The sequence below is a fragment of the Natator depressus genome, chromosome 12, assembly GCF_965152275.1.
Source record: "Natator depressus isolate rNatDep1 chromosome 12, rNatDep2.hap1, whole genome shotgun sequence".
In the NCBI taxonomy this organism is placed as follows: domain Eukaryota; kingdom Metazoa; phylum Chordata; order Testudines; family Cheloniidae; genus Natator; species Natator depressus.
Window position 1 is genome coordinate 23168611 of NC_134245.1, and position 15603 is coordinate 23184213.

Genomic DNA, 15603 nt, shown 5'->3' on the forward strand with positions numbered 1-15603 from the left:
TGTATTATGAAGCAGAGTCTATTTGAAATCAATGTAACTTTCCATATTATCATTGTAATTGCTCTATAAATACACAAGAGAAGCAGCAGTTATTTTGCATGAATAGTATCTGCTTCTCTGATTCTGTGACCTCGGCCATTTGGAGGATTCTAATACTCTACATTGTTGTTTAATAGACAAAATTACGTACCTTGCAGTCTGATAAAAGTTGGGCAGGTGGCGAGTTGTGATTACTGCTCCTGACTGGCTAAGAATTACACACAATCTATTTATTATCACTGAAACCACTTCATGTCTCCATCTCCCCTCCTCTCCCTTTTCTCTCATCTGCCTGTTGTGTCTTATCTTTTAGATCGTAACCTCCTTGCAGCAGGAGCTGTTATTTACTATGCGCTTGTACAGCAGCTGGCACACTGGGGCTTCTTAGACACCGAGGCCAGAAGGGACCACTGTGATCACCTAGACTGACCCCAGCCCTGTAGAACACAGGCCATAGAATTGATTTCCCCAAAATAATTCCCAGAACAGATCTTTTAGAAAAAACACCCAATCTTGATTTAAAAATTGCCAGCGATGGAGAATCCATCACAACCCCGGTAAATTGTTACAATGGTTAATTACCCTCACTGTTAAAAATCCCTGCCTTGTTTCCGGTCTGAATTTGTCTAGCTTCAACTTCTGCCATTGCATTGTGTTATACCTTTCTTTGCTAGATTGAAGAGCCCATAATCAAATATTTGTTCCCCATGTAGGTACTTATAGATTGTGATCAACTCATTCCTTAACCTTCTCTTTGTTAAGATAAATAGGTTGAGCTCCTTGAATCTATCACTATAAAGCAGGTTTCTAATCCTTTTATCATTCTTACAGTTCTTCTCTGGACCCGCTCCAATTTTTCAACATCTTTCTGAAACTGTGGACACCAAAACTGAAAAAAAATATTTCAGCAGCGGTCGCACCAGTGCCAAATACAGAGGTAAAACAACTTCTCTTCTCCTATTTGAGATCCCCCTCTGTTTATTGCATTAGCTCCGTTGGTCACAGCATCGCAGCAGGAGCTCATGTTCAGCTGATTATCCACCATGACCTCCAAATCTTTTCCAGAGACATTGCTTTCCATGATAGGGTCCCGCATCCTATAGTATGACCTACATTCTTTGTTTCTAGATGTATACATTTAGCCATATTAAAATGCATATAGTTTGCTTACGCCCATATTACCAAGCAGTCCAGATGGTGGCTCAACATTATTGATCATTTTCTTCATTATTTCCCACTTCCTCAACTTTTGTGTTATCTACAAACTTTATCAGGTAATTGATAAAAATGTTAAATAGCGTAGGGCCAAGAACCAGTTCCTGTGGGACCACATTAGAAACACACTGATTCAGTGATGATTCCGCATTTACAGTTATATGTTGAGACCCATTTGAGACAGTTACCCATTTTAATCCTTTTAATATGTTCCATGTTAATTTTAATTTTATATCATCCTAGTTTTGTAATCAAAATGTCACGCGGAACCAGGTCAAATGCCTTACAAAAGCCTAAGTATTTTACATCAACAATAATCATCAACCAAACTTGTAATTTCATAAAAATATCAAGTTAGCTAGACAGGATCTATTTTCTATAAACCCATCTTGATTGGCATTAATTATATTACCTTCCTTTTAATACTTGATTAATCAAGTCAAACTGACGGGGCTATAACTACGTGGGTCCTCCCATTTACCCATTTTAAAGATTAATATTTTGGTTGGCCGCTGGGCAATACCGCATAGTAGATGTTAAGTAATAATAATAATATTTTTAATATGCGCACACACAAAAATATCACACAAAACTGACCAAAGTGCTATGATTCGGAGGAGGAGACTGCCCTCTCCTAACTAAAAAAGTGGCCAGACAAATTGAAATGGAATTTTGTATAAAAGGGATTGATGAGAGGAAGAAAATTAAACGAAAAAGCTGTGATACAAATTTGTATAACAAAACTTCAAGTGAAGCAAAAAGTAAATCAGTAGGCCTGGTATGCTCTTCCATAGTGTGGCTGCGTCTGCATAAAGGATGCTAGTGTAGTTAGTTTATATCTATGCAAACCACCCTAATGTTAAGTTCATTGAATTAAAACTGGGGCACATACCTTGTTTTTAAATGCTGCCATTTCACCATGCAATTTTTCTGGTCTATAATAAGAAGAGCCACCACGAACTGCAAATCTTAAGTTTGTCTGTCTTCCGTCAACGTTCATCATACTGAAGATAGTGATATCACTAGGATGAGCTGAGAAGATTTCTGCCAGTAACTCTTTAAATTTGTCATGTCTGCTTTTCCCATGTTCATCTTTCCTTATAAACTCCTCCGCTGTAACACCTGAGATGGGGATTCATAAGTACAGTATACTAAAATGAAATGCCTGCAGAGCTTTGGTTAATCTCTCAACTCACCCCAGCCCAACAGCACTAGAAACAAACTGCAAATGCATCTATCCTACAATCACATCTAAGTAACAGTTTTTCAAATACAGCAGCAACCAAGCTCAAACAGCAAATGAAACTTACCTGCCAGACGTACAGTAGCTGAATTGCGTATGGCTTCATTTTCCAACTCTTTGACATGGATCTGTACTGTAGATATTACATCAGGCCAGACTCCATCTGAAACTCTGATTCTTAAGTTGTATGTCCCCTGAGGAGCATTATCCACCATTACCAGAGAGCCAGTCCTTTGATTTAATCTGAAAAACCTAGAAGTAAAGCTTCAAATCATGAAAAGCCTAATAAGTCAAACCAGAAACATCCTCTACTCATTATTGAATTGGTCTCTTTCAGCATACACGTTCTACCATATGAGGGCCTGACTGAGCAACATAGGTATATGGCCTCGTAAGCTACAAAAGCCCTAGAAAGTTGGTATGGAGGATCCGTGGTCAACTGACGGGTACCAGAGCCAAATCTCAGAAAGGCACTAAAAAGAAAAAACTTTGTACTGGGAAGTTGTGGAGAAGCTTGGGGAGAGTTTATAAAAATGAGTAGCTTTTCTGCAATTCCCAAGCCCATGAGCTTTCCTCTCTTGACCCAGAGCATGTAGTCTACAGGAATTAGTACAGCCTTATGGCTCAAACTCAGGAATACCCTTGCACAGGTCCCAGTGGTGAGTAGGGAGGAGTGATAAGAGGAGGGAGCAAACCCTCTAGTCCCACACTGGTGCCTGTCAAAGAGAAGTTTCAAGGGAGATGTCTTGCATCGTGCCCATGAGCTATGATGAAAGGGGCAGTTTTGAGCGGCTGTGGAGGTCTACTATGGCCAGGTCACTACTACGGAATAGTACCCTCTTATGGCTTAGTACCCTCAATGGCTGCTGACAGGCAGAAGCTCCAGCTGCAACTCTGGGCTCGCTAAGGCTTTAACACCTTCATTTTCTAGGGAAAAGAAAGCTTGGTTTTGTTTTTATTTTGGGAAACAGAGACAAAGCCACTTCAGAACTACATTTCTGCTAATGGCACCCCACATTTTGTGATGTGGGCAGATGAATTAGTATGGTCTAGGGGCCCAGTTCAACACTGGCATGAACAGACACAACTACAAAGAGTTAAAACAAGTTGTGACTGCTTATGCAGTGGGGAATTTAGCTCTAGGAGGAGATCATCCAAATTCACTTTCACTTGTGATATCTTGCGTTATTCTACTCTTTGCTCATACTGGTTGCCTTTATGCGATCAAATACAAATAGACTATAACTCCTGGGGGTGGAGAGGGAGGAAATGAAACTGGAGCCTATTTTTATTTTGGGTCTAATACAAAACACACCCTTAATGCCTAGGAAAAGTAATAGAGAGCTCTACTTAAAAATGAACAGCATGATGTGGCCCTACATTATTTGAGATGAAGATAAATATTGTGTACACCACCAATTCCTTGAAACCTAGTTATCTCAACAAAAAAGAACATTCGGGAGGTACGTTCCTTGTTGCATGGGATAATCCTGGCTTTTACACATATAATGTACACAGGGAAATCTCATGGTGAGTAAAAAAATTACAGAAGCATAAACATTAAATATTACTCAGTTTGACACAAATACAATCCTCACTTGAGCATTTTTCCTTCAGAGAGAAATGTTTTATTGTCCCAGTCATCCTGATCTGGTGCAAACACTTCCCCAAGCACTGTTGTTGACCATTTCCCTGTTGAGATAAATTATAATAAATCTGCATTTAATTTTTGTTTTTCAAGGGATTTTAAATTCCACTGCATTCATTACTTCATTTATCATTTTCATATTCCTGTTTGATTTTGGTGAAGGTTATGATCCAAGGCTCTTAAACAATGCATAGCCTGTAGTCTGAGCTCTCCTCCAAGTGCACCTGGAAAGCTGGGTAAAGACCACAGACATTGCATAAAGGAGGGAAAAAACACACAAATAATCAGTAAAAAGAAATAAGAATATAAAACTACAGTATATAAACTGATCTTTTGAGACAAAAAGTTACTAAACCAGAAGCTGAAGACTCAGATGCTCCAATCTGGGGAAGCCATTTTACACTGCATCACTAGCAAAATCTGCATATAGAGCCATTACAGCTACCCCAGCATTCTGCACCAGAAGAGAATCAGAATAGCAGCGCTCCCTGAGCAAGGAAAAGAGAGAGCATTGGCAGGATGCCTCTATGCCATTCCAATTCTTGGCTATGTTTTCAGCCCCCTGTGGCTCTTGTGACCTAGTGTAAAGTAGAACAGCGGCTCGAACACAGCAAGACGAGCCTGCAGAGAGCAGCAGTGTGATCAGGAGAGTAGAGAGTGAGCTTTAACACCCCTTTGCACACCATACTCTGTGCAGTTTAGTTATAGCTGTGATCTGGCAAAATGTGGGTGCTCAGATAAAATGGTGATGAGCACGGTAAAAGAAACCTATACAAAGTAGAACAGAAATTGAATAGACTATTTTTAAATTCAGAACTTCAGAGTCTACCCTACTTCACCTAGCCTGCTCTACTGTAGAACTTGCTTACACTGGCTTTTGGTTTAAGTGCACCTAATTCAACAAAATTAGGTGCATGCTTAATTCAATGCAAAATAGTTTTCTGTACATATTGGACCTCCTGCTACAAATACTGATCAGGCATGCTGGCACTATAACTCTAACCTAGATATACAGTTAAATTGTGTCTTCATTTCAAATGCTTTTAGGATGATGATCCATCTCGCACAAAACAAGCAATTAATAATGGACACAGGGATACCCTACGATCTTCACTTCTTTATTTTATGGGATTTATTTATTTTTCATTGTATTAAAACCAAAGCAACAAAAATATACTTATCTATTAAAATTATATATTTACCACATACTAACAAAGAAATTGCTGGAATGCATAGCTACAGTTAAAGCTTCCCAGTGCTTTCATTCTAAGCCCCTATTTTCAGTCACTTTTTAAAAATCCCCTATTTTTTTTTCAGGCTCTGCCCAAGGGGAAAAAAATTCCCCCGCAAAATGAGTAGAGTCATTTTTGGAAATAGAGAGAGCAAAAAAACACTTTTTGTTCATTACTATTGTTCTTGTATAGACAAATACATACACATGTTTAAAAAACAAAAGATAGATAATTACAAATATATAAATCTTCCTCAGTAGATAATGCTTTCACATTATGACCCAGACCTTGCAAACAGATGTGCCAGCATGAGCCCATTCAGTCATGACTCTGTATATCTGTTTGCAGAATTGATGCTTAATCTATAAATATACAGAATATTAAAGATACAATAGCAACAACAACTTAAAGAAAAAATTACTAATAGCAAGTAAAATTTTAACTTTTCTATGCATCTGGCTCACTCTCTGTACAACACCTACCTCTATGGGTATAGACAAAGATTTCCTTATAGCCAGCTTCATGGCTGTTATCATTTTCATCACCAATTGTTATGGTCAAAGTGTTTGTAGCACTCATAGATGGATTCCCACTATCTGTTATAATTATAGGCAGGTGGAACACCTTCTGCTTTTCTCTGTCAAAGGACCTCAGTGCTGTAATGGTTGCTGTGTTATTTCTGTTGTCAGTAAGAGAAAAATCCAAAGAATTCTGATAATCAGGTGGCAGCAAAAATGTAAACGGTGGCCCATTTTCATCACTGTCTGGATCCACAGCATGCAGCAGCTTTGATGTATAGTTCATATACACCAACTGAGGTCCCACCACATTTTCCCAAACAATGGGCATATATGATGCCTCAAACCTTGGCTCATTGTCATTAATATCTAGCAAGTTAATCAGGACTGTAACACTTCCAGTTTGGGCAGGAATCCCTTGATCTGAAGCCTGTATGATTAAATTGTATTGCTGAATGACTTCACGATCCAGGGTACTTGCAACAGTCACATGACCATCTGGGTCAACTGCAAACTGTCTGATAGGATCTGAATCTGATTTAATAAAATAGATAATGTCCCCGTTCAAACCAGAATCCTCATCGGTCGCTCTCACTGTGGTGACTGTAGTTCCCACAGGTATGTTCTCAAAGAAAGGGTTAGTTTGGATAAACTGGGAATTGAAAACTGGGCTGTGGTCATTACAATCTTCAACTTCAATCAAGCAGGTTGCAACACTGGAAAAATCAAGATCTTCCACTTTAATCGTAAGGTTAAACCACCTTTCATGAGGTTTCTCATAATCCAGTTTCTTTTTCAATCTGATAGTTGCATGTTGACCTTCTTTGTTACTTTCAATGTAAAACTTCTGATCTGGATCTCCCCCAATAATGCTGAATGTTAAGTGAGCATTTTCCCCAGTGTCTGCATCTGTAGCTGACACTTTCAGAACTTCTGAGTTGACTGCACTATTTTCAGGAATCACTGCCTGCCAGACCTCCTCAATGAATTCAGGTATATGATCATTGACATCTGCAATCCAGATAGTGGCAGTGCCAGTTCCTGTCAACCCTCCCCCATCTCTTGCCTCAACAGTAAGGAAATATTTATCAGTCTTCTCTCTATCCAGCATTCCCGCTGCTACATGTATTGTGCCACTATTGGGGTTGATATTAAATAAGTCTGTAGCAAACCCAGTTTTTACATTGTCAATTATCCTATATGTCAAAATTGCATTAACACCTATATTCAGATCATCTAAATCCACAGCTGTCATTTCCATGACCAAAGTGTCTGCAGGAGAATTTTCGACGACACTCCCATTGCAGTCATCAGGCATGCAGGTAAATATGGGGGAATTGTCATTTATATCCCACACATTAATGATTACATCAGCAAATCCAGTAAGTCCTTCTCCTCCCTCATCAGTAGCCAACACAACAAATCTCCAAAGTGCTCGCTCTTCCCGATCAAGCATCTTCTGTGAGTAAATGCTGCCTGTGTTCTCATCAATTGTGAAGACATCAGTTGCACCATGTCCATGCAGAGAATATCTCAAATCGCCTTCATCCATGCTGCTATCAGGATCATTTGCTACAACCTACAAAGGTTTTGCAAACACATACATCATGTTAGTGACTGAATATGCAATTCCTGAATTATATCCTATCTGCTACTACATCCTATCACAGATGGATAGATATAGACACTTCACACTATAGCAGTATAATTATCTATGTTTTCTTTCTTATTTTTATAGTAATAATTGAACTACAGAATATAAAAAAGCTAGTAGATTACAAAGTTAATTATTTGGCATAAGCAATAGTTCTTAGGGTTACAAAAGATCATCCATGCTTGTTCAATATTAGTGCCACAATCATTTTCTTCACACACACACAAAAAAACCCCTGCATGCTTCTCTCTCCACTGATGAAATACATTTTCTTCACAAAACTGGATTTCACTGACATATTACAACAATACTGGACTATTCTTCTATTGAAATATGACTAACATCTAGAACTCCATATAGTACCTGAAGTATAAAGATGGGTAATCCATCCAGTTCTTCAATCACACTTCCATAGTATTCATTGATAGAGAAAACTGGAGCCTCATCATTTTTATTCACAACATTGATTATGATAATTGCATAATCTTCCCATTTACCATCAGAGGCCAACAAGTGAAGTTCATACATTTTCGCTTCTTCATAATCCAGGGGCTGAGCAATAAAGATGGCTCCTGTTTCTGGTTCAACGTCAAGTATTCCACCAGTGTTTCCAGCTGTGATCTGGTACCTTAATTTAGCATTTGCTCCTGCGAGTCCCCAAAGAATATTAAATAAGATACGTATCATTTGAGGGCATTGAAATATACATTTACTTTGTACCTCTTCTACTGGATCATATTATTGATCATTATTAATTGTGTTCTATATTAATCACACCAATCAGTTCTTATCCTGATTAAAATCCACCCACAATGTCCTATCTCCTTTCAAAAGTTTCACGTGATTAACTATTACAAGAGAGTCAGTATATAGTACTATAGTTAGGTGGTCTTTTAAAATGCATAGCCAAGTAAAAATATTTACAAGCATTTTTCTATTTCCAGGTCCCAGTAAGTCTAATATCTATAATAAGTTTCCATGGAACAAAATGTCTCTTGAACTAATTTCAGTGGACTAAATTTTGCCCTCACTTAGTACCCCATGTTGGGTATAGGGAGGCCAGTAGGACTGACCAAGTATACAACTCATGGAAACTATAGTAAATGGTAACCTGTTTATAACAATAAATTAGCATTATAAAATTACAGAAACATCTCATGAAGTAGTTCTTATTCCAAACTCAGCTTCACAGTTCACAGAGCCACAGATTTTAAGGCCAGAAGGGATGACTATGATCATTCAGGCTGACTTCCTACGTAACAGGGGCTATAGAATTTCAGATGCAATAGGGGCTCTTGGGTTAGTCCAAATAAAGATATTTTACCTTTTCATTCTGGTTCCCCCCTTCTTGCCTCCAATTTTACTGTCACTCTTCTCCCTCCCCACTTCACACCTGCAATTTCAATTACTTAACTTGGCTGAGAGGCCAGAGACAAAGGGCCAGATCCGTAGTCCTCCTAAGGCAGCTTCTCCACCACCACAAAGCAGACTTAAACTCAACATACATGGCCAGCTAAGGAGCTTCCCTTGTGTCAGGGAATCATCCAGTGGCATAGGTACAGCGTAGCTAGCTTTGCCCTTGCTCCCTTGCAGCCCTTAGTATAGGTGAATGTGGCCAGTGTGCCCGTGCATTTCAGAGACCTTCTACTTGCAGAACAGACCCTTGCGGCAGTAAAAACTAGTGCAACTTGGATTAGCCTCCAATTTTAGAAAGCACTTAAGCATGTGCTAAAATTCATCCTTGTTCAGGAGATCAGTTGCTCAACTTCAGGCAGTTTCTTCCATGGGATTTAGGTACATGCTTAACTGCATTTCTGAATACAGATATTTTTCTGAAATTGGGATTAAGGACAGAAACAGTGCCCAGCAGCATAATGATCAGCGATCCAGAAAGGTAGCTGCAAACCACCTTTACAGCCCTCTTCAGATTTTGACTGCCAAATGGCCAGTCCTGAAAATCTGGCCTCATATCAATACCTTTGCATCAGTCAATCAGGTAAAATCATAGTACAACTAAGCCTACTGAAATAACCTACTGGTGATAGCCATATTAATAGCTGTACTTATGTGTCACACAATCCCCAAAACTGATAAAAATTATACTATTCCAGCCTGTGTCGAGTCCTGCAAAACTTCTGTTCTTTCCTTTACAACAACAAACTCCTCCTCTCTTGCTAACAAAGCACAGACACTAAGAGCCATCCCATTCACCACTTGCCACACAGAAAATCATGCCCAGAGCAAACAGAATCTACACTGGAGGTCAGAGGAATACCGCATTTATTCTAATTTAGCAGTCAGTAGGATGGGGGGTTTCCTAACACATGGCAATACATAAAATATATACATGAAAAGGGTCTGATTATGTGACAAATTTGCTTGTCTCTACAATAATTGTTTCGAAACTCTTGACTGTTCATGATGATCGATCCCTACATTTCTTTGTCTCCAAACCATTTATAAAGTCCAATTTCATGTAAGACAACACTATTCCTCAGTGTGCCAAACAAGGGACAATACAACAAATATACTGTCAATGCAAAGAGAACACATTAATTTCATTGAGATTCAATCTGAATCATTCTAGTTAACTGGGAAAATATTTTTATCACCACCTTTCTTTTTTAAAAGGGTATGATCTATACCAAATTTGTGTATGCTGGCACAGAAGTTATTCACCATCATCCCATGTTAATGTATTACCTCACATAATAGAGTTATTTAGCTTATGCCTCACAGTCCCATTATGAAGTAATGTTCATGCCCTGTGAGTTTAGACATAAAGAAGTTTTAAAATGTAGAGACATAGACATTTTCCCTCCTAACACCACTAAATATGTCTTAGTGTGCTGAAATTAACTCATTAATATTTTAGATGCAGCTATGGGGAATTCCAGTACTTTACCTTCATCTTCATCATTAGCACTGACTGTAATGACAGTAGAACCCACATCCTGGTCTTCATCCACATTAACTTCATAGACACTCTGACTGAAGACAGGTTTGTTATCATTCACGTCGCTGATAAAAATGCGCACGTAGGCTGTGTCTAGAGAGACAAGAAACAAGAGATTAAAATACTCAGCTGTGCCACTTCTGTCAGCTACAATTCCTTAAACTGTCTAGCTGCACATTAAATGAAGACGAATATGCAGACAATACAGAAACAAACCCTTAGGGTTATGGACAATTTATATACCAACATTACTCAAAAGCACTTGGATATCAAATGAATGTCACATCCAATTTGTTTAAACAGATAACATGTGAATAATTGATGCCTAATATGGCAATTGTACAGTTTTAAGTCATAACTTTTTGTCCTGAAGCCACAAAAGCCCAGTTTTAACACTTTGTTTAAACACAACCAATATGATTTCTTTTAAATCTTGAGCTTTTCTGTTCAGCATTTCATTACTGGCCCAGACTGAGTGCAGCGCAGCACGCAATGCTTTGAGAAGCCCCGCCATTACCCAGACTAGGCTTGCATCCCATGTTAAAGTAGTAGGTGTGGTTTTGCTAGTTAGGAATTACTCTCTAAAATCCATCAACTCTAAGGTGATAATTTTCTTTAGTTTCAGAACTGAAAACTTGCCTAGTCATCATATTAAATATTTCTTCCAGTTCTGAGACAACTGACACACAGAGAAACAACAAAAAAAACCCTTTTACAAGTGAGCTTGGATAAAAATAAATTACAATTTAAAACTTGATTAAAGGGTTTTCTTTTACAGGAAGAGAGCTAAAATCACACTTGATACACTGGTTCATTTCTTACCAGAGTTTGGCCGCCCATATTTTCCAGGTCGAGCAGATTCAAAGCCATCTATCGACTTTACTTCCAAGAGATATGACCCCTTCTTCTCTCTGTCAAATACTGAGGTACCGTATATGGACCCTGTCTGTGAGTCTAAGCGAAAACATGTATAGTCCCCACTACGGTCATGTAACAGAAAGTAAGTGATCTGAAAGGTTAAAAAGAAGATGATTATGCCATACTTCCATTCTGTTGGATAGCTCACAAGTGAACAATTATTCAAGAAAGAACAAATGGTCTTGTAGATAAAGCAGTAAGCCAGGACTCAATACATCTGGGTACAATTCCCAATTCTGTTACAGACTCCCTGTGTAATCATGAGCAAATCACTTAACTTCCTTGTGCCCATAAGTAAAATGGAGATAATCATACTTATTTTCTCCTGTCCTTTATCTGTCTTGTCTATCTAGATTGGAAGTTCTTTGGCACAGGCATTGTCTCTTACTACAGATTTGTAAAGTGCTTTGTACAATGAGCCCCAGCCTCAGCTGGAGCCTCTAGATGCTACTGTAACACACAAAAAAATAAATAAATAAAAACGAGCAAAAGCATAAGCAAATTCGAACTTTAAGAACATATTCAAAATTATGGGCCAAATTCTGATATGCATTATATGCATGGGTAGGTTTGACTGACTGGTGTGTACCCAAGTACAACATTTGTCTGTAAGGACAAGCCAAGATTTTCAAAAGTGACTACGGATTTTTGGATGCTTTATTTCTTGGATGCTCAATTTGAGACACTATAGACGTGGCTGATTTTCTCAACGCTTTCTGAAAATCAGGCCCCTTTCAGGCATCTCACACTGAGCACGTGGTTCGGACAGAGGCATCCCTTAGGGGAGGATCTATTAATGGAGATTCTCTGAGTCCTAGTAAAGAGGAAAGAAGGGAAGATGATAAAATACAGGTAGGATTTGATGAGAAACTGTCACATGAAAAAGAGTCCCATTCAATTACATCATGTAATGGCAGACAGCTAAAAAGTGACAAGTTTTTTAAAGTGCTTATATAGAAATGCTAGAAGTCTAAATAATAAGATGGGTGAACTAGAGTGCCTCATATTAAATGAGGATATTGATATAATAGGCATCACAGAAACTTGGTGGAATGAGGATAACCAATGGGACACAGTAATACCAGGGTACAAAATATATCAGAAGGACAGAATAGGTCGTGCTGCTGGGGGAGTGGCTCTATATGTGAAAGAGGGCACAGAATCAAATGAAGTAAAAATCTTAAATGAAACAAACTGTACACAGAATCTCTGTGGATAGTAATTCCATGCTCTAATAATAAAAATATAGCAGTAGGGATATATTACCGACCACCTGACCAGGATGGTGATAGTGAAATGCTCAGGGAGATTAGAGAGGCTATGAAAGTAAAAAACTTAACAATAATGGGGATTTCAACTATCCCCATATTGGCTGGGTGCATGTCACTTCAGGATGGGATGCAGAAATAAAGTTTCTTGACACCCACCAGAGGAGGGGCAATTCTTGATTTAGTCCTAAGTGCAGCACAGGATCTGGTCCAAGAGATGAATATAGCTGGACCGCTTGGTAATAGTGACCATAATATAATTAAATTTAACACCACAGCAGCCCAACACTGTAGTATTTAATTTCAGAAAGGGGAACTACACAAAAATGAGGTGGTTATTTAAAAAGAAATTAAAAGGTACAGTGCCAAAAGTGCAATCCCTGCAAGCTGAATGGAAACTTTTTAAAGACACCGTAATAGAGGCTCAACTTAAATGTATACCCCAAATTAAAAAAAAAACATAGTAAGATAACAAAAAAAGTGCCACCATGGCTAAACAACAAAGTAAAAGAAGCAGTGAGAGACAAAAAGGCATCCTTTAAAAAGTGAAAGTTAAACCCTAGTGAGGAAAATAGAAAGGAGGATAAACTCTGGCAAATGAACTGTAAATATATAATTAGGAAGGCCAAAAAAGAATTTGAAGAACAGTTAGCCAAAGACTCAAAAAGTAACAGCAAATTTTTTTTTAAATACATCAGAAGCAGGAAGCCTGCTAAACAACCGGGGGGGCCACTGGACGATCGAGATGCTAAAGGAGCACTCAAGGACGATAAGGCCATTGCGGAGAAACTAAATTTATTCTTTGCATCAGTCTTCACAGCTGAGGATGTGAGGGAAATTCCCAAATCTGAGCCATTCTTTTTAAGTGACAAATCTGAGGAACTGTCCCAGATTGAGGTGTCATTAGAAGAGGAGGTTTTGGAACAAATTGATAAACTAAACAGTAGTAAGTCACCGTAATAGGTCAGGACCAGATATTATTCACCCAAGAGTTCTGAAGGAACTCAAATGTGAAATTGCAGAACTACTAACTGTAGTTTGTAACCTATCATTTAAATCAGCTTCTGTACCAAATGACTGGAGGATAGCTAATTTGGACACCAATTTTTAAAAAGGGCTCCAGAGGTGATCCCGGCAATTACAGGCCAGTAAGCCTGACTTCAGTACCAGGCAAACTGGTTGAAACTATAGTAAAGAACAAAATTGTCAGACACAAAGATGAACATAATTTGTTGGGGAAGAGTCAACACGGTTTTTGTAAAGGGAAATCATGCCTCACCAATCTACTAGAATTCTTTGAGGGGGTCAACAAGCATGTGGACAAGGGGGATCCAGTGGATATAGTATACTTAGATTTTCAGAAAGCCTTTGACAAGGTCCCTCACCAAAGGCTCTTAAGCAAAGTAAGCTGTCATGGGATAAGAGGGAAGGTCCTCTCATGGATTGGTAACTGGTTAAAAGATAGGGAACAACAGGTAGGAATAAATGGTCAGTTTTCAGAATGGAGAGAGGTGAATAGTGATGTCCCCGAAGGGTCTGTACTGGGACCAGTCCTATTCAACATATTCATAAATGATATGAAAAAGGGGTAAACAGTGAGGTGGCAAAATTTGCAGATGATACAAAACTACTCAAGATAGTTAAGTCCCAGGCAGACTGAGAAGAGCTACAAAAGGATCTCACAAAACTGGGTCACTGGGCAACAAAATGGAAGATGAAATTCAATGTTGATAAATGCAAAGTAATGCACATTGGAAAACATAATCCCATAAAGTACATATAAAATGATGGGGTCTAAATTAGCTGTTACTACTCAAGAAAAGGATCTTGGAGTCATTGTGGAATTTTTCTCTGAAAACATCCACTCAATGTGCAGCAGCAGTCAAAAAAGTGAACAGAATGTTGGGAATCATTAAGAAAGGGATAGATAAAAAGACAGAAAATATCATATTGCCTCTATATAAATCCATGGTACACCCACATCTTGAATGCTGCGTACAGATGTGGTTGCCCCATCTCGAAAAAGATATATCGGAATTGGAAAAGGTTCAGAAAAGGGCAACAAAAATTATTAGGAGTATGGAACGGCTTCCATATGAGGTGTGATTAATAAGACTGGGACTTTCCAGCTTGGAAAAGAGACAACTAAGGGGGGATATGATAGCGGTCTATAAAATCATGACTAGTGTGGAGAAAGTAAATAAGGAAGTGTTATTTACTCCTTTCCATAACACAAGAACTAGGGGTCACCAAATGAAATTAATAGGCAGCAGGTTTAAAACAAACAAAGGGAAGTTTTTTTAACATAATGCACAGTCAACCTGTGGAACTCCTTGCCAGAGGATATTGTGAAGGCCAAGACTATAACAGGATTCAAAAAAGAACTAGATAAATTCATTGAGGATAGGTCCATCAATGGCTATTAGCCAGGAGGGCAGGGATGGTGTCCCTAGCCTCTGTTTGCCAGAAGCTGGGAATGGGCAATAGGGGATGGATCACTTGATGATTACCTGTTCTGTTCATTCCCTCTGGAGCGCCTACCATTGGCCCCTGTCAGAAGACAGGATACTGGGCTTGATGGACCTTTGGTCTGACCCAGTATGGTGATTCTTACGTAGAAATCGAGGGGGCCCAAAATTATTAGGGACTTTTGAAAATCTTTGCCATCACCAGCTTTCTTAATACCTAATAGGAAGGCAAATGCTGTTCTGAGAGGAGTGGTATAATCTAGGACTCTTCAACTCTTTGCTTACCTCGCCATTCTGACCCAGGTCTAGATCAGTGGCAGAAACTTGAAGAACAAATGTCCCAATATCAGCTCCCTCTATTACTGAGGCTTCATATATCGACGAAGTAAAGAAAGGGACATTGTCATTGACATCTAAAATATTCAAAAAGAAGAGTTCATTATT

General features: G+C 38.7%; 1 protein-coding gene across 1 annotated transcript in view; it reads right to left on the minus strand.

The window, feature by feature from the left end:
* LOC141996573 (neural-cadherin-like) overlaps positions 1–15603 on the minus strand; it is a 104117-nt gene that overhangs the window by 28060 nt on the left and 60454 nt on the right. Inside the window, exons 14-21 of the mRNA XM_074968716.1 lie at positions 15445–15572; positions 11328–11514; positions 10455–10598; positions 7913–8196; positions 5860–7474; positions 4096–4189; positions 2565–2749; positions 2147–2376 (exon numbers count right to left, since the gene is read on the minus strand). Of these exons, the coding sequence (XP_074824817.1) occupies positions 2147–2376; positions 2565–2749; positions 4096–4189; positions 5860–7474; positions 7913–8196; positions 10455–10598; positions 11328–11514; positions 15445–15572 (2867 nt within the window). The remainder of the gene's footprint in view (positions 1–2146; positions 2377–2564; positions 2750–4095; positions 4190–5859; positions 7475–7912; positions 8197–10454; positions 10599–11327; positions 11515–15444; positions 15573–15603) is intronic.